Below are 26,055 nucleotides of genomic sequence, written 5' to 3' on the forward strand. Positions count from 1 at the left end.
GGGGGGGGGGGACGAAAGAGGAGTCAATTGGCCTCATTTATTAGGATTATTATACTGCAAACAATTACGATAATTGTCCGTTCAGAACCACGCAAAAACAAGTCCACGCTTTGATACGCCTGATCGCCTCAGATCAGACTGAGAAGCACACCAATGGTGAGCTGCTACCTGACCTGGGCTTTTGGGCATACAAAGAGAACAAAAGGAACGTAGCGGAAGCTAATGGGAGCAAATTCTGAAGCACTGAAATATAGACACATTTTATAAATTGCAAATTTCATGACCGTCCCCTCGACTGTATAAAGTCCTCTCCCTAAAATCCCCCCCCGCCCCCCCCCCCCATCATGAATAACGATCAGTCCCTAATGGCAGTTAAGGAATACCAATGATATTATGAGTCACATTTGACAATACAGAGGCTGTCATCAAAGAATTTGCTTTGTGTTTAAAGGCCTAGGGTCCTTCTTGATGTACTCTATTCATGAGGGGATCAGGGGAATCTCTCTGGATCCCAACGACAACACCAACGACGCCTTGATCCCAGTGACAGGCACACTGTTGACAGTAGGGGTGGACTTCCACGCAGGTTAGTGAGGCGTTGTTGTTTTCCTTTGGACTATTTGTGCTGTTTAGCATTGCGATATACATGCTATGACAAATGACATCCAGTAGTGTACCGCCTGCCCCCCCTGCCTGCCCCCCCCCGGCACTGTGAGATGCTGTATTAGCAGTAGTCTAATCATCATCCCTCCCACTGAACTCATGCCCCTCCTAGGAAATGACACGGTGTACTGGACAGACATGGGCTTCAACAAAATATCCAGAGCCAAGCGAGATCAGACCTGGAAAGAGGACGTTGTCACCAGTGGCCTTGGCCGTGTGGAGGGGATTGCAGTGGACTGGATTGCAGGTAAGTACCTCTTAATGTAGACTTTCATGTGATAGAATACAATAGATACTATATTTTGTCCAGCTAAATAATAGTTATAAGAAATAATATTCATATTATAATAATATTAAAATAATAATAATAATAAATAATTGAATAGTGCTTTAACTATCTATTACCATTGCTTGTGTCATGTTAACATGTAGGCTACTGCTGTTAATTTACTGTTTTCCTATTTCACTTTTACTGTATTGTACTATTGTATCTCAGATTCTTATGTACACCACTTTGAGTTGCAGTCTCTGTACGAAAATGTGCTCTATAAATAAATGTGTTATTATTATTATTATTGACACTGGTACATTATGTCCTGTACTAAACTCTCTAACACACTCATGCCATTGGGTTTGTTCCAGGTAACATCTACTGGACCGACCATGGCTTCAATCTCATAGAGGTGGCTCGCCTCAGCGGCTCGTACCGTGCCGTGGTCATAGCGGAAGGACTGGACCAACCCAAAGCCATCGCCGTGCACCCAGTGAAAGGGTGCGTACAGTATTTCATTATTTCATTTCCACGCTTAACATTCGGCCTGTGTGGTATGTAATGAATACATCAGGAATGACAGAAAACAGACAGATTGTGTTTTAATTTTACTTTCCCATTTTACTGTCTCCTGAATACCCAATGTGTTGATTTGATGTGTTAACAGAGGAGAGTGCTGTAGATATTCTCAACACACTCTCCGAATCATAATGTTGAAGCATGGAGCTGATTAGCATGCCTATGATTATGACTTCAACTTAATTCGGAAGAACCATATTTTCCACTATTAAGTCTAGGACTAAAGCAATCAGCTTGATTGCCACGTGCAGTTATCGCTCCCTGTGTGAGAAGCCCTTGGGTAATGAATGCATACAATGCTGTGAAAATTGGGGGTTAGAGGGAGACATCATTAATTAGCTTGTGCAGGTGAAGCCCGAGTAGAGCCAACAGTCTCATCCCCGTTTTCCTCTGGTTAGCCAGGCTTCATTAGCGTCTCTCATTGGGGGATCAATCAATAGCACAGAGCCTTAAGTCTAAGCTGCGGAAACGCAGACTTGTCCTTTCTACACCTGCATTAATGATTGAGAGGTTGGAAATGTGAGCAGCCGCTGTCATCAAATATGGATGTCCAGAATGGGGAAATATGTGGCAACTCTTTAGTCACATTTGATACAATACTTTGGATGAACGGTGAAGCATTAGTTGTATTGGCTAGTGATTGTTTTATGAAACCAACTCAGGGTACATTTGTTTGACTAAATAATTGCGAAACTTTTTTTTTTTTTTTTTTTTTTATTCAATAAATAACATTGTTCTTTGATAGTAAGGGAACTCAATTGTGTGTAAACTTTTTGAACTTTTTGAACTTATTTGACAGTATTTCTGTGAAGCTAACATAACACTAGATCATCCTACTATTCTGTGATAATGTATCTGAATATAGGAGGTAGCTGTAAACATGTCTGTGGCGGGCTCCTCTCCCCCTTCCATTGTTCCCCTGAACAGGTTCCTGTTCTGGACAGAATGGGGCCAGAGCCCCTGCATCGGCAGGGCACAATTGGACGGCTCAGACCAAGTAGTGCTGGTGAACTCTGGACTAGCCTGGCCAAACGGGATCTCCATAGACTACGAGGTGTGTCTCAGACCCCCCACAGTGCTCACACAGCACTTCAGCCTCCAACTCAACTCACAGCTGATCACGAAGTGGCAATAGGCCTCTCTGCTTCTTTTTTTTATCTTTCTTTTTTTTTTACCGTCTATTAATAATGATATGCTCCACAATGATATGAGGTTTATTACAAATTGCATTCTAGGAAAATAAATTATATTGGTGTGATGCACGCACCGGCAAGATAGAGAGGATCAACCTTGAGAGTGAAGAGAGCCGGGAGATTGTTCTGTCAGCGAGCAGCGCGGATGTGTTCTCTCTCTCGGTCTTCGGGGCTTACATCTACTGGTCTGACAGGTAATTTATTTTTTCATAAACGTTACAGTCTCCAAACGGCTCTGTGGGAGCCAGCTGCTCTGCCCTTGTAGGATTAGCCACCTCTCCACAAGGTCACAATACCGGTCTCGGGCAAAGCTCTGTCATTTGCTTTCGAAAAACACACACCTTCCCTTTTTCAAATTGTGCATACCTCAATGCCACCGCAAGGATAGGTCCTGTCACCTTCTGTCAGGCCAGCTGTCTGCTGCATTTTAATGAGTTCTTTGATTTTAATTAGTCGAGGGCCATTGATTAGCTGGTGTCAAGCTTCCTTTTCCATTGATTAGCCGGTGTCAAGCTTCCTTTTCCCTGGCGCGTTGCAGGGCGCATGCCGACGGCTCCATCCGGCGCGGCCTGAAGACGGATGCGAGGGATGCCCTGACCCTCAGGAGCGGCCTGGGGGTCAACCTCAAAGATGTGAAAGTCTTTAACCGACGCCGGGAGAAAGGTTGAGGTTTTACTTAATGACGTTATTATTGGTAGAGCACGGCGCTGACAGCGCTTAGGTTGAGGGTTCAATTCCCGCTGGGACCATATATACTGACAAATGTATGTAGGCCTGCTTACTGAAATGTAAGTCACTTGGATAAAAGCTAAATCACACATATAATATATATATATATATATATATATATATATATTATTACTGTATATTATTATTATTATGATTATTTTGTCTGATATGGCATACTTGTCTTCACTGGGGTTATCACATGCTGTATAACTGAACTGTCATGCAACAAAGGTGGGTTAAAGATGGAACTTGTGTCCACAGAGAAAAAACATTGCAACCTATTGCAGTATGGAAAGTGAATCTTAAGTTACTTTGATACTGCCATCACAAGCAATTTTGTAACCTAATCCTCTATAATGATAGGATTCTAGGCTTTGTAATTATAATCCTATGTATTCCTTATGAATATGTTTCAGACTGAGGGTGTAAGTAGCCTGAGTCCCCTGCTCTGACCTCCTTACAGGAACTAATCCGTGTGGCGTGAACAATGGTGGATGTCAGCAGCTCTGCTTCCACCAAGGCAGTGGGAAGCGTGTGTGTGCATGTGCTCATGGCTATCTGGCTAAAGATGGACTCAGCTGCCACAGGTACGATGGATATCTACTCTACTCTGAGAGGTCCGTCCTTAGGAGCATCCACCTATCAGACGAGAGCGACCTGAACTCACCGATCAGGCCCTACGAGGACCCGGCCTACTTCAAAAATGTCATTGCTCTAGCCTTCCATCACCGCCTGGGCTCTGGAGGGACTAATCGAATATTCTTCAGTGACGTCCATTTTGGGAATATACAGGTTGTTAACGACGACTGGACTGGGCGAAGGGTGATCGTTGAAAGTAAGATCACTTTAATCAAAGTAATTATTTGTTTGTTTGTCTTATTCACTACACGTCTATGTGCACTTAGTCTTCAGTGAGAATCAGACCAGCTGTAGGACATTTTCTCTTTTCATGATCTTTCTAACATGTAGTTCGACAGTTAAAGGTCCAGTTGGTGCTGTAGCATTCAAGCGTTTTTGTAACATTCAAGATCCCTGTAATTATGAAGACCTTAAAGCTAATTGGTAGCGATCAGGGAATTCGATCCCTTGGAAGAAATGTCCCACCCGACCCGATTTGCATATAATGCCAGAGGTGTTCTCGGGGAGTGGACTCACCTTTCCGTCTCTTGTGCTGCCTCTTTGAATCGTGCATGTCATGCACAAACGCAACAGCTTATGTCCATTTCGGGGGGTTATATTACTATTAAGGAGGATGTTGTTGTTTGGAAATTTGAACTGAATTTCGCAGCGGTGGCCAGCTCTGGCAGATTTCCAACAAACTTACTTCCTGCGTCTTTAACAGCAGAAATTGATTGTCCGTGACGTGTGTGTCATGTGACAGTGGTCTCTTAACATAGCCAGTGACATTTAGAATGGCGTTGAATCTATACGCTTTTGTACAGGTGATGCATGCTTTTCCCGGCATCCTGCAGCTTTCAGAGTTCTAGCTTCTAGCTTCTTCCCCATGTTGCCTTTCATGGGCATGAGAGAAGGCCGATGAGGAAGAAAAGCTGCTATTTCAGGATGTTAACCGTTTCTCCCAATTTCAAAGGTCTCCATTGATGACAGCTCAGGCTTTTCAGTCAGTCTTTGAGTGGGAAACCAGAGGGATCTCACTCCCTTTCATGTACCCTGTTTTCAACATCGACCTCTCTGGTGAAACTGGGATATTTTGACATTCCTATTACTATTTAAGTAACAAGGCATGTGAGGCAGCGTTTTATCATGGATAAAATCACAGCTAATGGGCATTGTTGAGTTTACGGACTGTCTCTGAACGGTTTGTACAGTGCACTGCATAAGTAATGGGAGAGTGAAGTATTTTTTCGTCTTTTGATAAAGTGCAATGGGAGGTGATGTTTCATCCTTCTGTGCTCCTGGAAAGTGCATTTAGTGACTTAATAGCTGTGGGAATGAAGGAGTGTTTGTTTTTGTTGGTTTTTAGTTTGGGAAGTCTGAAACAGGAGCCTGAGGGTAAGGATTGGAACTGTGTATTAAGGGGGTGGTCAGTCTGACACTGTACCTTGACCTTTCACCTTTTTGAACTGACTGCTCTGTTTGACCCCAATGATTGTGCAGCTCTGTTTCACAATACGGGTTGTTCAATTTTTGTATTTGACATTCAGGTTCCCAAACCGACAAATCCTAGAAAGGGATAAAATGGACTCAATAAAGGACCTATACAAAAAGAATCATCGTAGTTTTATCCACATTAAAAAGCCTCAACTTGCCTCAGCAGGTGTAACCGTGTTGACATGGTCATAACTTGACGACTGTTTCATTGGTGCCTGCGATCCGGATACGCCGTTGGGCTCGGCTCAACCGCTCGGCTCGCTGTGGCGTTCACGAGCTTAGAGGGGTGAGTGTTACAGAGTTGAGATGGTAAAGGTCACTCCTCAAGTTCAGATCCCCCCACCCGCGCTGTTGAATTGCTAGCTTTCCAATAACGTGTGTTGGCATGCCAGAGGTCGCAAGTTCGAGGCTCGGTCGGAGCAAGTCGAATTGCGGGGCTGCTGCTGTCTGTTTCACAGGAAGAGTGACAGTTGAGATTGGCAACTCTACAGTGGAATATCTGTCTTTGTTAGCAGCTGTGAGGGTGTTACCTCCTGTGCCTACTGGAAATCTGGTTGAGGGGGTTGAGGGTAGGTTTGTGTGGTTATATTATATAATCTGAAGAAATCTCTCCCCACCCACCGTACACTCAGTACGCATCACTGTGTTTTTATTGTTTCTTTCTCTCTCTCTCTCTCTCATTTATAAACAGAAGAAACAAATGAGAAAGAAACAAGAAATTGAAAAAAAAAAAAAAAAAAAAAAAGGAAACATGAAAATTGTCTTATTATTCTGGAATGGCTTTTAGCAGAGACATTGTGAGATAAATGCAGTGATTAACGCCATGCTCCGACGACTACTATATCACAACATTCATTACCTAAATCATCACAACATCCCCCAGAATATTAATGTTTCCTGTAAGAGAATACAATTGCGCTGCTTTAAGCATTTTTGCATTGGCTGGGGACGTGCTCTCTTCCTAAACACAGAAACCACTCGATGCCACTATTTTAAGTCAGTCTGATATATTGTTTTATGAGAGAACTAGCTGAACCCCACCAGAGCCTTCTGAGATGTTGATGTTGCAGTATCTGTCCCTAATGCACTTTGACAGCGTGTCACCCTTGTAGCTCCTGAATAGTACACTAGGCTCCATGCTGACTCTGCCGAAGTACCTGACCAGCCAGAAATAAAGGGTACTGTAAGATCAATCAAAATGACTGAAGGAGGCGGAGAAGGGAAGGATTAATGAGTGTTGATCTTAGCCAAGCTCATGTATAAAGCAGAGGCACTTTTCCCATTTACTGATTAATGAATACTGTAGTGTCTCCTGCAACATCTCTGCCAAAACACACTCTTGTCCAAAACAAAGTATTTGATTTAAGCTTTTGAGACTGTTTGCACTCAGGAAAGGTGATCATTATCAGATGTTATATATCAGGTGGTAGTTTACAGATGGTTCTGTCTTATGTCACGCATTTGTGCAATCATTGTGTACTACTTTCTGTTATTCCAGCCACAGTGCATTCAGATTCTGATGAGTGCAAATACGATGACATTATTTTTAATTGTTCTGGGTAACTGCATGCTCCAGTTAAGGCCACACTCTCATGGCAGTCTCAAGCTGGTGTGGTGATCAGGAGTGGTTGTTGACGATGGTGTGATTACCCCGTCTGAACGTTACACTTTATGGAGACCTCTATTATTAATCTCTCGGCACAGTTTGACTTCCTTCCACTTGCCATTACAGCACGTTCCATTGAGATGAGTTGCCTTGGTTCGTCTTTTGGAAGAAACTGAATGTCTCGTGTTTCGTGAAATACATATTGTACTCACGGCAGTGTGCTGTTTTTCAATTACAGTTTTTCATAATAGGCCCAACCAGTTTTTTCATATTGCATTTTTTTTCATGGCCAGCTGCATTGTGCAGAGACAACCTTCATCAGGACCCTACGGCAGGAGACAGACTTTATCTTGTTTGACACATGTTTCAATAGCATTGAGTTTTCTCCTGTACAGCACCTGACTATACTGTTCATGTTCATGTGGCTACAGTAGCTTCATCCATATTGGCAGGCAATCAGATGAGTGTGGCTTCTCCTCTCCAGATGTGGGGTCTGTGGAGGGCCTGGCCTACCATGGAGCCTGGGACACGCTTTACTGGACCAGCTCCACCACCTCCACCATCAACAGGCACACCATCGACCAGAGCCTACACGGGGCCTTCTACAGACAGGTGGTGGTGCCCATGTCTGAGGAGGACCATCCCCATGTTTTGGCTCTGGAGGAGTGTCAGAAGTAGGTGTTACCCCTGGAATCTCCCCCTTGAATCTCCCCCTTGAATCTCCCCCTTGAATCTCCCCCTGGAACCTCCACATGCCATCCACATACATACAGGAGAGACACAAAGCCTGCTTCCATATCAAGGCTGCATTCTTCATTAAAAAGACTTTTCATTGTATTGCATGTCCTGAATACTATGAATACTGTTGACTTGTCAGGAACATATATGGGTTTGTAAGCTTTGAGCAGTGACATTAGTGTGATTAAAGTCCTTCTCCTCTGAATTTCTCCTCTGATGTTGCACTCAAAGATAGAGAGGAGACTTTGTTTCATGGTCTATCCACAACAAGTTTTTATACAGAACTAAAAAGCAATTGTTAGATTGCTATCAAGGACACAGAGTGGAGGAAGTAATTAGTCTACAATGGCCTTCCTTTCCCTCACAAGAATGTGACTCTTTCATTCAGCATAAATTATTTTGACCAAGACTGTCAATATGGGGGCGCTCAGTGGCGTAGCACACTAAGGCGCATACCATATCATCGCAAGGTCTCTGGTTCTATTCCGGCCATCGACATATCCTGTATGTCTTCCCTCCTCTCTCTCACCCATCCTTCCTGTCAATCTCTACTGTCTCAATAAAGCAGAAATGCCCTAAAATATATATTAAAAACAAGAAAAAAAAGACTGTCAATATGTAGCACACTACACAACCTTTACAGTACATGTTTACACAGGCATTGCACGGAAGTGTATTCATTTCTTTCTCTGAAAGTCATAGTATTTTTTCCCTCTTCTTTCTTCACGTTAGCCTGATGTTCTGGACGAACTGGAATGAACAACGGCCCAGCATCATGAGATCCACGCTGGCGGGGAACAACATCCAGAGCATCGTTACCACAGACGTCCTCACGCCTAACGGACTCACCATTGACCACCGGGCGGAGAAGCTCTACTTCTCAGATGGCAGTATAGGGAAAATCGAAAGGTGTGAATATGACGGCTCACACAGATATGTAAGTAGATAAGTTTGCTTTGTTGTTTTGAATGGAATAGTGAGCCACACTTGTTGTATTTTTTTTTTCAGATTTAGATTTTTAATAGGCAAATCTTTTTATCTATATTGTAATCTTGATTGCATTCAAATGGGTCATATTTAGTTTTGACTTCTTTTATAGCAAGCTCTGTAAAACAGAGAATCCTGCTGTGTTTCTCATGTCGGGGAAGCCATAGGCTACTGCTTCCTCAGTTGACATTGACTGCTTAGTGTTTAGTACTTGTCAAATTGACTGTTTTTAGAACTGCAGTTTGACATTTAAGATGTCAAATCTAACAACCTTTGACTGTTGTGCAGTAAAGCAGGTGCTTGTGCCATGACCATGCTTAATCATGAGCGTATGAGGGAATCGTGCTTTAATGTGACAAATTCTGACAGCTCTGATGTTCTAATGCTACAGTAGACTACAGTATGGCTGATCCCTTCCTGTGAAACCCTTGAATAAAGCCTTACCGGGAACACCTACAGGGTGACAGACACGCTCTCAGCTTTTTGTCAGGGGTGATTAATGGTTGAGACTCAGCCAGCTGTCTCCTGTGGTTCTGTACCTCTTAAGAAGTCTTACACTGGGGTGACAGGTACCCTAGAGGTTAGAGAGGCCGGCCAGCAATCGGAAGGTCGCTGGTTTGATGCCCACCCCAGGGGGGAGCCGGATGTGGGCTGGTGACTGGAGGGTTGCTGGCATCAAATCCAAGGTGTCGTGCCTTTAAGCTTAACCCCTAACTGCTCCAGGGGTGGTGCAAAAATATAATTTCCCCTCAGGGATCAATAAAAGTATACATTATTATTTAAGTTCAACAGTCTGGTGTCAACGAAAACCATAGTTGCCCCTTTAGAGTCTAGTAAATACTCCAGTTATACAGTATATACTGTATATAAAGTTTGGGATTGGTGTTCTCGACTTGATCTTAGACAAATTCTTCGGGTGTAGGGTTAAAGGACTTTCAGTGTATATGAAGGGAAAGGTGGTATAGAAATCTCAGAGCAAGAGTAGTTGTTGAAATGTCTTCTTGGGCATCTTAAGCTTCCAATGTGAGCAAGGTAATGCATTGTGTTAGGCCAGTTCCCATGATGCAATTCATTCTTCGCTTCTATGAATGAATAGAAATGTATAAAACTTGAAATAGATTGGCAATACAGATGTCATAAAGATAGGCGAAGGGGCTTCTCCACGTGACACCGATAGCTTGTATTCATTTCCAACCAGTGTGTTCCTTTCAAAGTCTGTCCATTCAAGATGTCAGTGCTTTCCCCTTAGTATATCCCTCCTATTCCTAGTCTTGATACCTCCCTGGTATCCTGAGAGCCGGTGTAACGGCAGGATTAATGTGATCAGATTCACACACGAATCGTCGTGTCCCACTAATGTGCTGATAAAGCCCCGGGCCTTGGGATGTCCTGCAGACCTCAGCCCTCAGGCTCCCTGAAGGAACGTGTGATGCATCCCTGCGTTTGTTGTGTCGACACTCTCATTTACACTCCCTGATCTGAGATGGTCATTTATTATCTTGAGGATCATAAAAGACTATCCCTCTCAACTGCCAAGCCTGCTCTCTCTCCTCTGGTAACACAGTGTTGATAATGTCCTCCCTGTTTGTTGTTGAGGTGTTCTGACGTGTTGAATGTTGATGTATGGATACAGCATAAACAACAAGCATACAGTACGAGGAATATACGATTATTCAGTCAATGATTGATTAGTTTAGCTCCATCAAAAACCCTGAATATGACAAATGACTTGGTATACTGCACATAACACCAAATCAACAGCTTTGTTTTTGTTTGTTTGTTGTTGTTTTTTTTTGTGTTTTTTTTAGGTTATTGTGAAATCAGGCCCAGGAACGTTTTTTGGCCTGGCTATTCACGGGAACTTCATCTTTTGGTCGGATTGGGTCCGCAGGGCCGTGGTGCGATCCGATAAGTACACGGGTGGTGACGTCAAAGTTCTCCGAGCAGACATTCCACACCAGCCAATGGGAATCGTCGCGGTTGCTAATGACACCAACAGTTGTGAGTGCTGTCCTTGACATTTCCTGGCCACTGGAAACAGACCGTTTTGAAATATACAACACGAACAGTTTCCCATCCACACTTCACACATAAGATTGATTTGATTGGTAACAGCTTTGCAGCAGTGACATTATGAGCAGAATGAAGAGCTCTTCAGACACACTGGACATGGTTTGTAGTCCACAGCTGTTTAATGGTAAAGAGGAGGTGCGCCTTTATTGTGATTATTGGCAGGATGTGATGCGGAGACTTGCTACAAAGTATCCAAACCACTCATTTACCTCCCTACCTGTATTACCTGTGAGCTCATTTGACCTTAAAGGTTGAATTTGTCAATGTATAACAGAGCTTATTAACTGCAGCCGCCATGAGTTTCTTTGTGGCACAGTAAATACAAAAGGACATGTGTAGTTAAACTTGGTCCTCTGTGGCTCAGTTGGTGGAGCATGGCGCTGACAATGCTTAGGTTGTGGGTTTGATCCCCCGCTGGGACCATCTATACTGAAATGTATGCACTCACTGCAATGTAAGTCGCTTTGGATGAAAGTGTCAGCTAAATGGCATATATTATACAACATTTGGCGTCAAACGTCAGTGTATGTCCAGTGAAAGTGTGCCTCTTCCAACCACATAGCAGAGCATGGCCATATGGTTGGGACATGGAGTCCCATCTATCAAGCCTGCCCTCTGTGATTAATTACTACTCAACAGAAATATGTTATCAACGAAAAAATGCCCATGTTCAGTGGCACGGGCAACCCCATGGTGTCTGACCCGTGCTTGGCTCTGTGCAGTCAGCTGAATCTGCCCCATGTGTGCAGGGAACTACAGCCTCCCAATCCTGCTTTCTCTTGGTAGGCCTGCGAGCACTAAGGGGCATGGTTCATCTTCAGCTTTCCACACCGTTCCACTGTCTGTGCCAAGCACAGTTCAAACACGGGGCCCGCAGAGAAGGCATGCCATATTTACCGTTATGCCACGAGTGTCCTTGAAATGTATGCAGACCTCGCTTTGCATCTACCTGAGTCTTTTTTGAAATATGCGGTGACTGATGAATTGCTTTCCACAAAAACAGGTCATCTGTAGCCATTAGTATTGTAATTACTACTGTGCTTTTTTTGGTAATGCTTATGCAAATACACTGCCTCATACAATATCGTAGGCTACTGCAGTATAAACGTGTGGAAGTGAAAATAAGGTAATGCCATCTGCTCACTGGGATGTTGTGTGTATCCAGGCGAATTGTCCCCCTGCAGAGTGATGAATGGGGGATGTCATGACCTTTGCCTTCTGACCCCACATGGCACCGTGAACTGTCGTTGCAGAGGGGAGCGTCTGCTGCTGGATGATAACAGATGTGTATGTAAGTTCAGTATTTGGTCATTTTCCCTAAAAGGGCTCTTCATTGGTCGGTCATTGCAGACCTGGTGACTCCTGCAAGAGCAGCATTGCTTTATGGATGCCTCATCTAATTCAAACACTCGTTGTTTGGTCGAAGAGTGGGGTCAGTATATTTGCATAAAAAAAAATGCACCACCCTCCGCAACATTAAAAATAGTTTGTACTAAAATTCCATCCTCCTTCATTAAACGAACTCTTTATCTCAAGTAGTGGGTGAGGTTACACAGTTCCCTGAACCCCCTGTGGACATGATGATGTAACAATGTTAACTAACATGGAATGTTGCACAAAACTTATTTTCGTTTCATTATGACAAGACAGAATGTTTTTGTTGGCTACAGGTAATTATGGGTAATGTAGTACTTTTAAACCTTTCTAAATGGCCTACAACATATGTCAAAATAGCTTCTAGTGCCCGTTGCCCCACATTACCAACCACTGAAAAACTGAAAATAAACAAACTTTTAAGCCCACAACCGTGATCCTGATCTGACCAGAACTGCATGATTCATAACAGTATTATACTAGCACCCTAACATTGACCTTTTTTGATGGAGACAGTCAGGGTCAGGAGGAAGGCTGTTCTGTTGAATGAGGAGTGAATCGGAAAACGAGTACAACCATGATCTCTTTCCTTTTTGTTTTGCAGCGGAGAACTCATCCTGCAACATTTACTCTGAGTTTGAATGTGGGAATAGAGAATGCATTGACTACCAGTTCACGTGTGATGGAATAGCTCACTGCAAAGACAAATCAGACGAGAAAATGCAATATTGTGGTAAGCATCCAATTTGTGCTACATTACACCAGTAAATTAGATGAAAATAACCACTGCGCCTTCGCCAGGCCCCCAGAGTTTCTAATTTCCGACATTAGACAATCTCACTTCCTCACATCAGAGAAGGAAAAGGATGGCAATAAAGTAATATTGTTATTCCGCTGTTGAATCCCCCTGGAAGCTGACCTTTTTCTCACTCTCTCCCGCAGACAACAGAAACTGTAGACAGGGCTTCAAGAGCTGTTATAATCAGCGTTGTGTGGCTAACGCACAGGTCTGTGACGGAGTCGATGACTGTGGCGATAATTCAGATGAAGTTTACTGTAATAGTAAGTATCAGGAATCAGATGAATTTACTGTAGGCCCACAGAGCATGTATAATCCAACATCCCCTACCATTAGGGGTGTCCTACTACAGTATCTCTCTCTGTCTCAGTCAAAGGACTGCAGAACTGCAAAAAAAATGCTGTGTATTGCAAGTGTCGTTTTGTTTGTCGCTTTGAAGAATAACAGGATGCATTTTTATCATGGCTGACCTTTTACCACTTCAGATTCAACATGTGCTCCGTCTGAATGGCGTTGTCAAGACAGTGCTTGTATTCCAGTATCATCCCAGTGCAATCAGATCATTGACTGTGCCGACGCGTCCGATGAAAAGAACTGCAGTAAGATAAGCCATTGTCAAGGTGCTACATTGCACACCTCCTGTGGCTGTGGTCTGGCCTGCTCATGGATGTGATGTTAACGCAGGGTCACTTCTGTCTCCCTAGATACAGGTTGCTTGGATTACTACAAACTCGGGGTGAAAGAGACAGTGTTTGTCAGCTGCAACACTACGTCCCTCTGTGTTCATCCCTCCTGGATATGTGACGGGGCCAACGACTGTGGGGATTATGCAGATGAAGTCAACTGCCAGGGTGCTTCTATTTATGTCTACTGTGATTGTTTTCTTCCCACAGATGGATCTATTGAGGATTGTTTACGCGTTTGAGAATGCAGTTCGGGTTCAATTTAAATTCGATGAAATTAGTAGACGGGTCAGATTAGGAGAAGACGATTTCGACACCCACCCTCTGAGATTGGTTTGAAATGTTTATGTGGTGAGAAACAGATCAGACATACTGATTAAGGCATGAGGAATCCAATAATCCCTCCCCAAAAATGGAACGCAAATCATTATTATTTGAAGGTAAAGTTTTGAATTAACAATGAGAATATAACAATTTCATGCTCTATTCACCTGATAGCATAGCCTAGTGGATATACTCTGGTACTCTCACACTGTATAATGGGACATTAGACATACAACTTCAATGATTAATACCTTTGAACAGGGCAACCTCCAGATTACCAGATTAACCAGAAATACGTTACGTAGTATGAATAAACAAAACTCCAGGCTGTTGCTTCATATTACTTGTCAGCCATAGAGAACTGATATTCCATACTGGCCAATAGAATGTTCTAAAGGAGGGGTTTGTAGGGGTCATGGGTGACTTTTGACCATTGTTTTGGATTCCTCATGTTTTAGTCATTATCAGGTAGGACTTTGGTTCAATGGGATTTGGGATTTGGGGTTTGAATTCTATTGAATGTTATATGAATCAATTATATGAAAATGGCCAATTTGTGTACAATCAGTTATCTCATTTCTCAGCGATTAAACTATATTTCTACAAAATAATGATGCAGGAATACTTATTTTAGTTGTTTTTAACGACAGAAACCATTTCAGAACAATCTGAGATGGTGTGTCATGGTTTGTTGATTTGACATGGAATGACCCAGAAGCACCGTGTGGATAATGCTGACAGCCATTGTTGCTGTCTTTTGGTTCCTCACAGATTCCGTCAGACACAGATGCAAGGACGGCTATTTTGCCTGCCCTAGTGGAAACTGCATATCCAGTATATGGCTTTGTGATGGCCAAAAAGACTGTGAAGATGGAACAGATGAATTCCAATGCGGTATGATATCAGCGATTTTATTAACCATACAATAAATAAATAAAATAAAATAACAATTACAGACACAGAATGTTAATTGCCCTGAACATATTGCTGAAAGAGAGTGTAGGGGAGACCGGGGGCAGTTGTTTTTGTTTTTTTTGCAGTTAACTCTATTACTCAGAGATCACTCAACCAAGCCCAGTCATTTATATTTATATCACAATCTGACATCTGTCGACTAATCAGTTCCTCCAGGATCCCATGATTCAGTGATCGCATAATTCAATGCAAAATCATCCATTCTTGTATTTTGCAGGGACTTGTCGTTTTAATCAATCACTGCACTTTTACAGCATAAAAGAGTCCAATCAAAAAATGAGAGTACTGTGCAATATAGTGCTGGAACACAACAAAGTCGTCAATCTTTTTATAACTGAGCACATATGACATTTCATTGCTTTAGACAGTCTAGTTTAAAATAACCAGATGCCCAGCCAGACTGATTAGTGTGATTTACAGTGGTGGCAAACATACTCCCATCTGTGTAGCTCCTTGTGTGCTCAGGACTTGCCCAACACTGTGTTGCAACTTACCTCCAGGTAATTGTAACACTGTGTTACATTTGTCCCCAACCCGAGCGGATCACGACACACCTCATGTTCTGGCTCGCTGGCAGCAATTCTGACACATGTCAATCATGTCCATTTGTAGCCAACAGAACAGTAATCACAATGATACAAGTTAGGATTCATAGACTTTAAACCTTTAGACAGCAGAAGAAAAATACTGTAGATCAAAAAAGTCACATTTACCCCTCAAAAACGTCTTTCCCAATAAAACCTGCAGATGGTGAGATATTTGACTTTGAGATATTTGACTTTGAGATATTAGATTTGTTTCATGCAGAGTAAACCTGTACTGAGTGGGTTTAATCTCTCTGACTTGTTTCTCATTGAGGAACGCAGGGTGATACAATTGACACCTGTTACATTTGTACAAGGTTCCCCCACTGACATAGAGTATGCAATGAAGCACATCGTTAGTTCAGGCGGGGCTCTCGAAGTCAAATGGCGCAGCTGTCCGTCAGGTGACAGGACAGCTGTTTCACACATATGCAAAAACTCCATCACATGTTCAAGGGACAGAGGCTTAAAAGCAGCCGGTTGACACTCCTCCATAGCATAGAACAGTTGTGACGTAGTTGCACTGGCTATGTGAGGAGGTCTTGTGTAGTGGTGGTGGTGGTCCTACCCTCCACCCCCAGCCTCCACCCGTTCGGTCCCTCTGTATGTAGCCTACCTACAGGTTGTTTGGTAGTCATGGGCTCCCTGCCACATTGTATACTTGCATGTTGTGGTCGTTTAACTCCAGGCAGGGAGCTCCACAGAGCGGAGCCATCCAATATATGCAAAGCTTAAACGTATTTTAAACCATTTTCATGCAATGAAGGGTTCAGCTGACTGAACTGTATGATAGTAGAATAGAAGAAATGTATAAATGTTTCTGTTAATGTGGCCACATAACAATTATGGCTCCTCCATAGAATGAGATGTCTGGCACTGAACAGAGAGGGAACTTTCCAGTCACTGTTATAGTGCCTGCAGCTCGGGGGTAATTATTCCATTCACTTAGATTCCAAAGGAGGCCAGCTCTTTATTACAGAGCATCCTAACTATGATACCGTAGCTCGCTGTAAACGTTGTTGAATATCGCTCCTGCTCAGCTGAGGATTATGCCAGTAGGAGGGATGGAATCATTGGATTCACACAACGTGTTTCACACAACGTGACCAAAATTAATGGAGAATTAGAATTTTCATCTCCCTCTTGGCCTCTCTCCTCCTGCTGCTTCTGTTGGTCAATATGTTTGAAGAGAGCAGTCAGTCTTTTGGCAGGAAGGATCATAAAAAGAAGTGATGCAGCAATAAGATTTGTCTCTCCTGCTGTGACCAATCATTTCTCCTTGGTTTGATCCCTCCAAGGTGGTCCCCCACAATCCCCCTTCAAAACAGAAGAAGAAGAATCAGTAGAGAAAAGGTTTCACTCTCACTGAGATGCTTGGTTCTTGAGGAGTAGGCTCTGCTGAACCACGCAGAATAGTAATGTGTATTTCATCTCATATACAACCTTGTTGTTTGGAATACATACAGGTGGAGGATGCAAAGTAGGTGTTAGCCACACTGCTCATGTCCGTGGTCCTCACTGACCTTGGCCACACAGCCATTGTTAACGGCCCAAGAAGCAAAGGCTTGTCATCAAAAATAGATGGGGAATGCAAACAAATAAACAAACAGAAGATGTTTTCAGGGGCCTGCTTGTTGAGGCTGGAATATGTTTCCTCACTTTGCCCTCTTTTCTAACCCATGCTTTAAATGGACGACTATCATAACACTTAATAATTACATTGCAAGTGCTTACAAGGGAATATTGTGCGATCTCATGTGTTCAATTCTAAAGAAGACAGTGAAATACTGATATAATTTCACCTCCTGTACAGTTTTGTACCTTCAGCAAAATATATGTGATCTGATTGTTTCTTCAATTTCTTTACATTGAACTTTCTTCTTGCACAGTAAATGGCTCCAAGCTGAGAATCTCTACTTTAACCTCGTAGTAATTGTTTGATTTAAAATCGTATCGAGCCGAAAGAAGAAAACATGCTCCACTGTCCCATTATTTTCTCTGTTAAATCTGTGTTATTTATCAGCTTGTTCTGGATTACCATCCCCCTCCAGAATCTTCCTGCCTGTGGAACCAGTTTGCCTGCTCCAAGAACAAGTGCATAGCCCAGCAGTGGCTCTGTGACGGGGAGGATGATTGCGGCGATGGCTTGGACGAGAGTGAAGAGACTTGTGGTAAACGCTTTTGAATGTGTATGCCGTTGAGGACTTGTGTATCCTCACTTACTCCGGGAGAAGTCATAAATCAACATCAAAGGGAGATCAAAGGAGTAATTGAACTTTGAATTTAATGGATGCACCCTTCAGTAGCTGAGCATGTACGGCCGGCATTTTGCCCGAAAGTGACAGTGATGGATGGATGTTATTTGCTAGCATTTGTTCAGATTCTTGAAGGAGTGATAAGGTGACTATGGGTCCCACTGCAATGTATGTCCCATGTGTGCAGGCTCAGTAACCTGTGGACAGGGATTGTTTAGCTGCCCGGGGTCCTACGCCTGTGTGCCCAAGCAGTGGCTCTGTGACGGGGAGAGGGACTGCCCGGATGGGAGTGATGAGCTGTCTGCAGCTGGATGCGGTAATGCCCTCTCTCTGCCTCCTTACAGTCCTTACAGTACTAGTCCTAATCTGATTAATGAATCTCCACATTCCACGGGAAGTCATTTATTTAGTAATGTGGAGAATCGACAAAAACGACATGTTACATGTTAACCAATACAGCGCCCAACAACACACATGTCGAGGGCATGTTCCGTGGTCTTAATTTGATGATGGGGCAACGGAATTTGTCCTAATTTCATGAATCTCCACATTCCACTGGGAATATATGTAATTTTCAGTCACGTGTAGAAACAATAGAATGACATGTTACATGTTAACCAACACAGCGCCCAACAACACGTGTGTGGAGGGCATGTTCCGGTGTCACAACCAGGTGTGCATCCCGCGCCGTTTTGTGTGCGACCACGATGACGACTGTGGGGACGGCTCTGATGAGTCTGTGGAGTGTGGTAAGCAGCCTCTCTTCTCCTCCCTTGTTTCCCTGCCCGTTCACTCACTCACTGATGTTTCCCCAGACCTTTAAATAACTCAGCCAGAATGATGCTAATGTTTATGCCCAGTTGGGACGGAGCCTCCAGTCTCCATGTCAGGAATACTGTGTGAGAGAGGGTCAGGTTTGTCCAGGGATTTGTTGGTGTGGGATGTCTGCGTTTCTACCTCTATGCTTCTATCTCTATGTTTCTATCTCTATGCTTCTATCTCTATGCTTCTATCTCTATGTTTCTATCTCTATGCTTCTATCTCTATGTTTCTATCTCTATGTTTCTATCTCTATGCTTCTATCTCTATGCTTCTATCTCTATGTTTCTATCTCTATGTTTCTATCTCTATGCTTCTATCTCTATGCTTCTATCTCTATGTTTCTATCTCTATGCTTCTATCTCTATGTTTCTATCTCTATGTTTCTATCTCTATGCTTGGCATCATAGTTAAAGCGTGTATTAAAGTGATGGTTACTACTCTACTGTATTGACATACTGTCAACAATGCTGCATTGTGTTGTAATTGAAACCATGCCTCGTGTGTGTGTGTGGGTGTGTGTGTGTTTGCGTGTGTGTGTGTGTGTGTGTGTGTGTGTGTGTGTGTGTTTGCGTGTGTGTGTGTGTGTGTATGTGTGTGTGTGCGTGTGTGCGCGCATGTATGCGTGTGTGTGTGTGTGTGTGTATGTGTGTGTGTGTGTGTGCGCGCGTGTGTGCGTGTGCATGTGTTTGCGTGTGTGTGTGTGTGTGTGTGTGTGTGTGTGTGTGTTTGACGTGTCTGCCATACAGAGTACCGCTCTTGTGGTCTGGAGCAGTTCCGCTGCACAGATGGACGCTGTTTGCTGAGTGCTCAGTGGGAATGTGATGGCTACCCTGACTGTCCAGACCGCTCTGACGAGACGCCACACAACCCAAAGTGCTCAGCTGCAGGCAAGCCTTTCATGTGATAGAAGAAGGTTGATGGATAAACCACAGACAGGTGTTCCATATGGCTTTAACAGCAACACCTGCGATGCCGTTTCTTGACTCATTCCTCCACTGGAGTATGGAGGCTAATGGAATGTTGTTGTATAATAGTTTAAATAGATCGCTCCACTCTTAAAGACTCGAAACATGCAGAGCAAATATGTCTTCTTCACTGTGTACACTGTGTGTCTCCTAAACCCTTGCTTGCTTTCCCCGGCTTTCTAATGTTGACCGTTTGTATCAGTAGAAAGCATGTGCAATGGCTCCTTCTTCATGTGTGCCAACGGGCGTTGCATCCCCCTGGCCAGCCTGTGTGATAGAAGGGATGACTGTGGAGACGGCTCCGATGAGCGGAACTGCCACGTGAATGAGTGCCTAAATCGCAGAGTCAGCAGCTGTACACAGGACTGCCAAGACCTGCCCGTGGGGTACAAGGTAGGACGCCCTGCTCTCACACGTACCGTAGACCCCCGACTGTTCACAACCGATGGTACGGCTCCTGTCCCACTAAGCCCTCGAAACGCACCGCCACAAACATAAGGAAAGCTGTTTTTTTTGTAATTTCAGACGTTCTCTTATTGCCATGATAGCATTCTCTGTCAAATTGACAAGGTCATTGCATTCCAAGCATCATCAAATACTGTATGTTACTATGCAACAAACAGAACTAGTCAAAATAAGCTCACTGAACTGTTGACTTGGTATTTTTCAGGACGGATATGAACAGTCAGCGACTAATTTCATACATTTTGCTCCTGGCTCACAAGATGTGTTTATTCATATTATGTTTTGGGAAATAAATCATGACCAATACATGACCAGAAGTATCTGCCGGTATGCTTTGCCGTAGGTCTCTGGGAAAACATTTGGTTTACATAATGCCTCTGTGAACCAGTGCTCTAAGTTATTTGTGGTGATTTGGCACCCACTCCCACTCTCAGTTCTAGTTCATAGGAGTGCTAGTATCAGTCTTCTCTGCTGTTGTTTGAGTGCCAGCAGAAAACAAAGCATCCCGTGGCGTACCACAGCATGAGGCCTAATGACCAAACAAGAACAACAACAACAACAGAACCACCTAAAGTGTCAACAGTATATTTTAGATTTGTGGATTTGGCAAACATCACCAAGCTGAAACTATTAGATTCCCTGTCACAGTGACACTATCCTGGCTGCACAGTCAATAGAGGTTCACACCCAATGGCTACACCCAGTTATTTTGTATTGATTTATTCACTGCCTCAGTACCACATGGATTTGGTCTTTCTGTATTATGGTCAGAAATAATGGCTCTCCAATTTTTTTTTCCCTTCACGTCCAGTGCAATTGTTGGCCGGGCTTCCGCCTGAAGAATGATGGAAAAACCTGTGTTGACATTGACGAATGTTCAACCGACTTCCCCTGTAGCCAGCTCTGTGTCAACACATATGGCTCTTACAAGTGTCTGTGTGCAGATGGCTATGAGGCCGTGGCACAGAACTCAAACAGCTGCAAGTCTCTCTCAGGTACATCTCTCCCTCCACTACACCACAGACATTCTCTCTTCACTAGTTCCTCCCCGTCTGCCCAGCTTCCACCGATTCTGTGTCAGTGGAGTCGCAGGGGAATTACCTCACCATCAGATAGAGACACAATTTTGGGTAGAAGGTTGGGATGTGCCTAGAGTAAGCCCAGGATAGGGCCCTCGACACAGGCAGATGCTAGGGCTGGGAAGATGCAGAGGATGTCAGTCTTTGCCCATTACTGACATCTCCAGGGCCTTTAGTCGTACCAGACAGGAGTCGGATAACAACTTCCCGACAGTCGAATCATTAAAAGCAATGAGTAATGAGCAAATTCTGAGATATTTATTTTGAGACTTCACAATACAGTAGGGGTGTCAGTGTAGTCATTTATAAAAGTATATCAGTAATTAATTCTGTCACTCATTACCATTTTTTCACTCGTACCTATATCTTTCAGCTGAAGAGCCTTTCCTCATTCTTGCAGAACATCATGAGATAAGGAAAATTACCACTGATGGGTCCAACTATACTCTACTAAAACAGGTAATGCAAAACATAATGGATGTTATATATATATACAGTGCCCTGCCTAAGTAATGGGACAGTGAATCATGTTTTCTTCTTTTGGCTCTACACTACAGAAGTTTGGATTTTAAATCAAACATTTACTGTTAGGTTAAAGTAGATTGAGATTGTCAACTTGTATTTGTGTACAAAGTATGCATTTTAGGGTACCCAAAAGTAATGGGACAATTGGCTTGGCAGGTGTTTCTGGTAATTCAGGTGTGTTCCGTCACATAATTTGTGCAGGCATAAGAGAGCTGTCAATGTCTAGTATTGATTCTAGGCTTTGCATTTGCCTTTGGAGTTTGCTATTGGTGTCGTGTCAACATGAGGACCAAAGAGGTGTCAGTAAAGTCAAGGAAGTCATTATTAGACTGAATAAGAAAAAACTATCACAAACATAGCCAAAACCTTAGGCTTGCCAAAATAAACAGTCATTAAAAAGAAAAAAAACACTGGCGAGCTCAGCAATCGCAATGGGGCTGGTAGGCAAAAGAAATGCTCACCATAATTAAGCAAAAACCCAAAACAGGTAGGCATCAACGTGTCAGAAACGACCATCCGCAGAATACGTCACCAGCCAAACTACAGATGCTTCACTGCAAGGTGCAAACCACTAGTTATCCTAAAAAAAGGATGGTCAGGTTACAGTTTACTAAATACTAAACTTTATTTAGTTACTAAGTACTTTATTTGGACATTATATGATTTGAATGATACTGAAATAGGGGGAATATGTTTAAAAAATAGTGTACTTTCTAAATGGTGAAGGTAATCTGAAAAAATTAAACACTGAATCTCTCCTTTGACCCCATAGTAACTGTTTGATTTCAAATCCAAACTGTTGGAGTGTAGACCGAAAAGAGGACAAACTGTTGGAGTGTAGACCGAAAAGAGGACAAACTGTTGGAGTGTAGACCGAAAAGAGGACAAAATGTTGCCTCTTTCCAATACTTATGGAGTTCACTGTATCTCTGCATTGCGGTCACAGAGCTGCATTTGTTTTGTTATTGTTATTTATTTATTTATTTATGCCCATTTACATGGTAATTTACGTCCATTATGGTATTTTTTCTGATGTACATGCTAAGATCATTTTAATTTGTTGTCTTTGTATGTGTTGTCATTGGATTTGGCAAAGTACTGCTGATACTGTATCTTACTCAAGCAAGGAAACGGCAGCCATCATCAGAGGCACAGGGTGAAATTGCCTCCACTTTCACCCCGTGTTAAAGATTGACATGGCTAGCATTTAAGGGCCTTTAATAAATGCATGTATGCTGGGCTGATTGCGTCCCAGTCCATTTCAGACTTGCCTGTGAATTAAATAGCCTGGACTGTGGAATTAAATCAGGGGAAAGCGGGGGGTCCTCGGCCTGGAGATCTCACGCAGGGCAGGAGATGGAGAGTGGGGGCACTGGCAGGAAGCATGGCTGATCATTTTCAGAGGGAAGCGTTCACACTGAGAGGGGCTGCTCATCTCAGACACAGAATAATGAAGTAGCCTTGGCATGCAAAGGGCCACTCACACCGTATATTAGAGATATTTAATCCCTCTTAACAGTTTTAAACCCAAACCCTTACATTAATATGTAAAATGATTTGAGCCTGTTATAGTAGCCTGCATCATACTGTTTTCAAGCTTTTTATGAATAACCTTATAACCTATAAGTTATTAGCAGGCGCCTCTTATGCCCACAAGAATACTCTTCTCTTGCAGATGCAGTGTTATTACAATGCTAATGGTCCTTTCTCCACAGGGCTTCAGTAACATTATAGCCATAGACTTTGACTACCGGAAGGAGCTGATCTACTGGATAGACTCAAGCACACCCAGCCAACGGAGGATCAATAGGATGCGTCTGAATGGGAGTGACCTGAAGGTGACAGCAGCAGCTTATGAGTGCTTGGGATGGATGGGAGCATGCGTGTGCTAGTGGTGTAGGGTTAATGTATGGGATGGGAGCATGCGTGGGATAGTGTGGTAGTTAATGTATGGGATGGGAGCATGCGTGTGATAGTGGTGTAGAGTTAATGTATGGGATGGGAGCATGCGTGTGATAGTGTGGTAGAGTTAATGTATGGGATGGGAGCATGCGTGTGATAGTGGTGTAGGGTTAATGTATGGGATGGGAGCATGCGTGTGATAGTGGTGTAGGGTTAATGTATGGATGGGAGCATGCGTGTGATAGTGTGGTAGAGTTAATGTATGGGATGGGAGCATGCGTGTGATAGTGGTGTAGAGTTAATGTATGGGATGGGAGCATGCGTGTGATAGTGTGGTGGGGTTAATGTATGGATGGGAGCATGCGTGTGATAGTGGTGTAGAGTTAATGTATGGGATGGGAGCATGCGTGTGATAGTGTGGTAGAGTTAATGTACGGCTCCTGCTAAATCAATGGGCCCTCTCTCCCCATTCTCTGTCTCTCTTTGTCTTTCTCTTTCTCTCTATCTCTCTCTCCCTCATTGTCATTGTGTGTCTCTCTCTGTGTGCCTGTCTCTCTCTCTCTCTCTCTCTCTCTCTCTCTATCTCTCTCTCTCTCTCTCTCTCTCTCTCTATCTCTCTCTCTCTCTCTCTATCTCTCTCTCTCATGTCTACTGGGCAGGATTATACTGCATAAAATGAGAGGCTTTAGAGGGATATTATAAATCTGTAATTAAAAACACTTGCAGTGTAGCAGTTTGAATGTGACAAATGGTGCCAATCTTTCCAGCTGAAGGTTGAACAGAAGCACATAAAAAGTGGCATTTCTCCAGTCCCGAGGATAATGGCACTTCAGCGCATTATGGCATTGTCATGCATTCCATTATGTTGTCATAGGTGTGATAAAAGCTTAATATGAAATGATGGAGAATTCTCTAAACAAACAATTCTATTCCCTAAACAAACAACTCTATTCCCTAGATAAACAGCTCTATTCCCTAGATAAACAGCTCTATTCCCTAGATAAACAGCTCTATTCCATAGATAAACAGCTCTATTCCATAGATAAACAGCTCTATTCCCTAGATAAACAGCTCTATTCCATAGATAAACAGCTCTATTCCATAGATAAACAGCTCTATTCCCTAGATAAACAGCTCTATTCCATAGATAAACAGCTCTATTCCCTAGATAAACAGCTCTATTCCATAGATAAACAGCTCTATTCCCTAGATAAACAGCTCTATTCCATAGATAAACAGCTCTATTCCCTAGATAAACAGCTCTATTCCATAGATAAACAGCTCTATTCCATAAACAGCTCTATTCCATAGATAAACAGCTCTATTCCATAGATAAACAGCTCTATTCCCTAGATAAACAGCTCTATTCCCTAGATAAACAGCTCTATTCCCTAGATAAACAACTCTATTTCCTAGATAAACAACTTTATTCCCTAGATAAACAGCTCTATTTCCTAGATAAACAACTCTATTCCATAGATAAACAGCTCTATTCCCTAGATAAACAACTCTATTCCATAGATAAACAGCTCTATTCCCTAGATAAACAACTTTATTCCCGAGATAAACAACTCTATTCCATAGATAAACAGCTCTATTTCCTAGATAAACAACTTTATTCCCTAGATAAACAGCTCTATTTCCTAGATAAACAACTCTATTCCATAGATAAACAGCTCTATTCCAAAGATAAACAACTCTATTCCATAGATAAACAACTCTATTCCCGAGATAAACAACTCTATTCCCTAGATAAACAACTCTATTCCCTAGATAAACAACTATACATGATTCACAGCATTAGGCAGCATAGTACTGTATGGTCTCCTATATGAATATACTGTATGACTCATGCGTATTCATTTCTGTTGTTTTAGTACAAAATTGTGAATTATGATCTCAGTGTAGCCTAAATTAGTTGTTTTGAGTGTTGTGAGTGGTGCAGCACAAATACTGTATGCTTCCTTGAATATGGCCTCCTAACTCCTATCGTTAATGGCCATCTGGGTTTCATAAGGCAAAGGTTTAGGTGAATGTCAAGTGCTGAACAAGCACCTGCGGAGAACCTCCTACTGTAGCTTGTTATCTCCAAAACAGGGATAATGGCTCATTAAGCTTGATTGCACCCAGGATGCCTGTCTGAGTCACACTGCTTCATTGACCAAGACTCCTTTAAATAGCGACAATTTCTGTGATTATTCGACAAATGTCATTGCTCTACTAAAGGGTATGTTAGAGTCGACTGTAGACCACACAGTATTACGTTATTGTAAATCCTACCCTTGTTATAAAGTTGTGATGATAATTCTGCTTTTTGAATGAACTCATAATAAAAAAAAATATATTTTGATC

General features: G+C 42.8%; 1 protein-coding gene across 1 annotated transcript in view; it reads left to right on the plus strand.

Moving 5' to 3' along the window:
• Positions 1–26,055, plus strand: part of LOC310815109 (low-density lipoprotein receptor-related protein 1B-like) — a gene marked incomplete at both ends in the record, with an annotated part of 106,031 nt that overhangs the window by 43,454 nt on the left and 36,522 nt on the right. Inside the window, 24 exons of the mRNA XM_083684741.1 lie at positions 452–586; positions 776–910; positions 1,306–1,435; positions 2,441–2,567; positions 2,749–2,900; positions 3,245–3,369; positions 3,899–4,270; positions 7,638–7,827; positions 8,624–8,828; positions 10,687–10,879; positions 12,117–12,242; positions 12,930–13,058; positions 13,268–13,387; positions 13,610–13,723; positions 13,829–13,975; positions 14,903–15,025; positions 17,742–17,861; positions 18,133–18,261; positions 18,572–18,694; positions 19,514–19,654; positions 19,938–20,125; positions 21,009–21,192; positions 21,650–21,735; positions 23,517–23,639. Coding sequence (XP_083540867.1) covers positions 452–586; positions 776–910; positions 1,306–1,435; positions 2,441–2,567; positions 2,749–2,900; positions 3,245–3,369; positions 3,899–4,270; positions 7,638–7,827; positions 8,624–8,828; positions 10,687–10,879; positions 12,117–12,242; positions 12,930–13,058; positions 13,268–13,387; positions 13,610–13,723; positions 13,829–13,975; positions 14,903–15,025; positions 17,742–17,861; positions 18,133–18,261; positions 18,572–18,694; positions 19,514–19,654; positions 19,938–20,125; positions 21,009–21,192; positions 21,650–21,735; positions 23,517–23,639 — 3,617 coding nt within the window. The remainder of the gene's footprint in view (positions 1–451; positions 587–775; positions 911–1,305; positions 1,436–2,440; positions 2,568–2,748; positions 2,901–3,244; positions 3,370–3,898; positions 4,271–7,637; positions 7,828–8,623; positions 8,829–10,686; positions 10,880–12,116; positions 12,243–12,929; positions 13,059–13,267; positions 13,388–13,609; positions 13,724–13,828; positions 13,976–14,902; positions 15,026–17,741; positions 17,862–18,132; positions 18,262–18,571; positions 18,695–19,513; positions 19,655–19,937; positions 20,126–21,008; positions 21,193–21,649; positions 21,736–23,516; positions 23,640–26,055) is intronic.

Source organism: Argentina silus (genome assembly GCF_951799395.1).
Source record: "Argentina silus genome assembly, chromosome: 14".
NCBI lineage: Eukaryota > Metazoa > Chordata > Actinopteri > Argentiniformes > Argentinidae > Argentina > Argentina silus.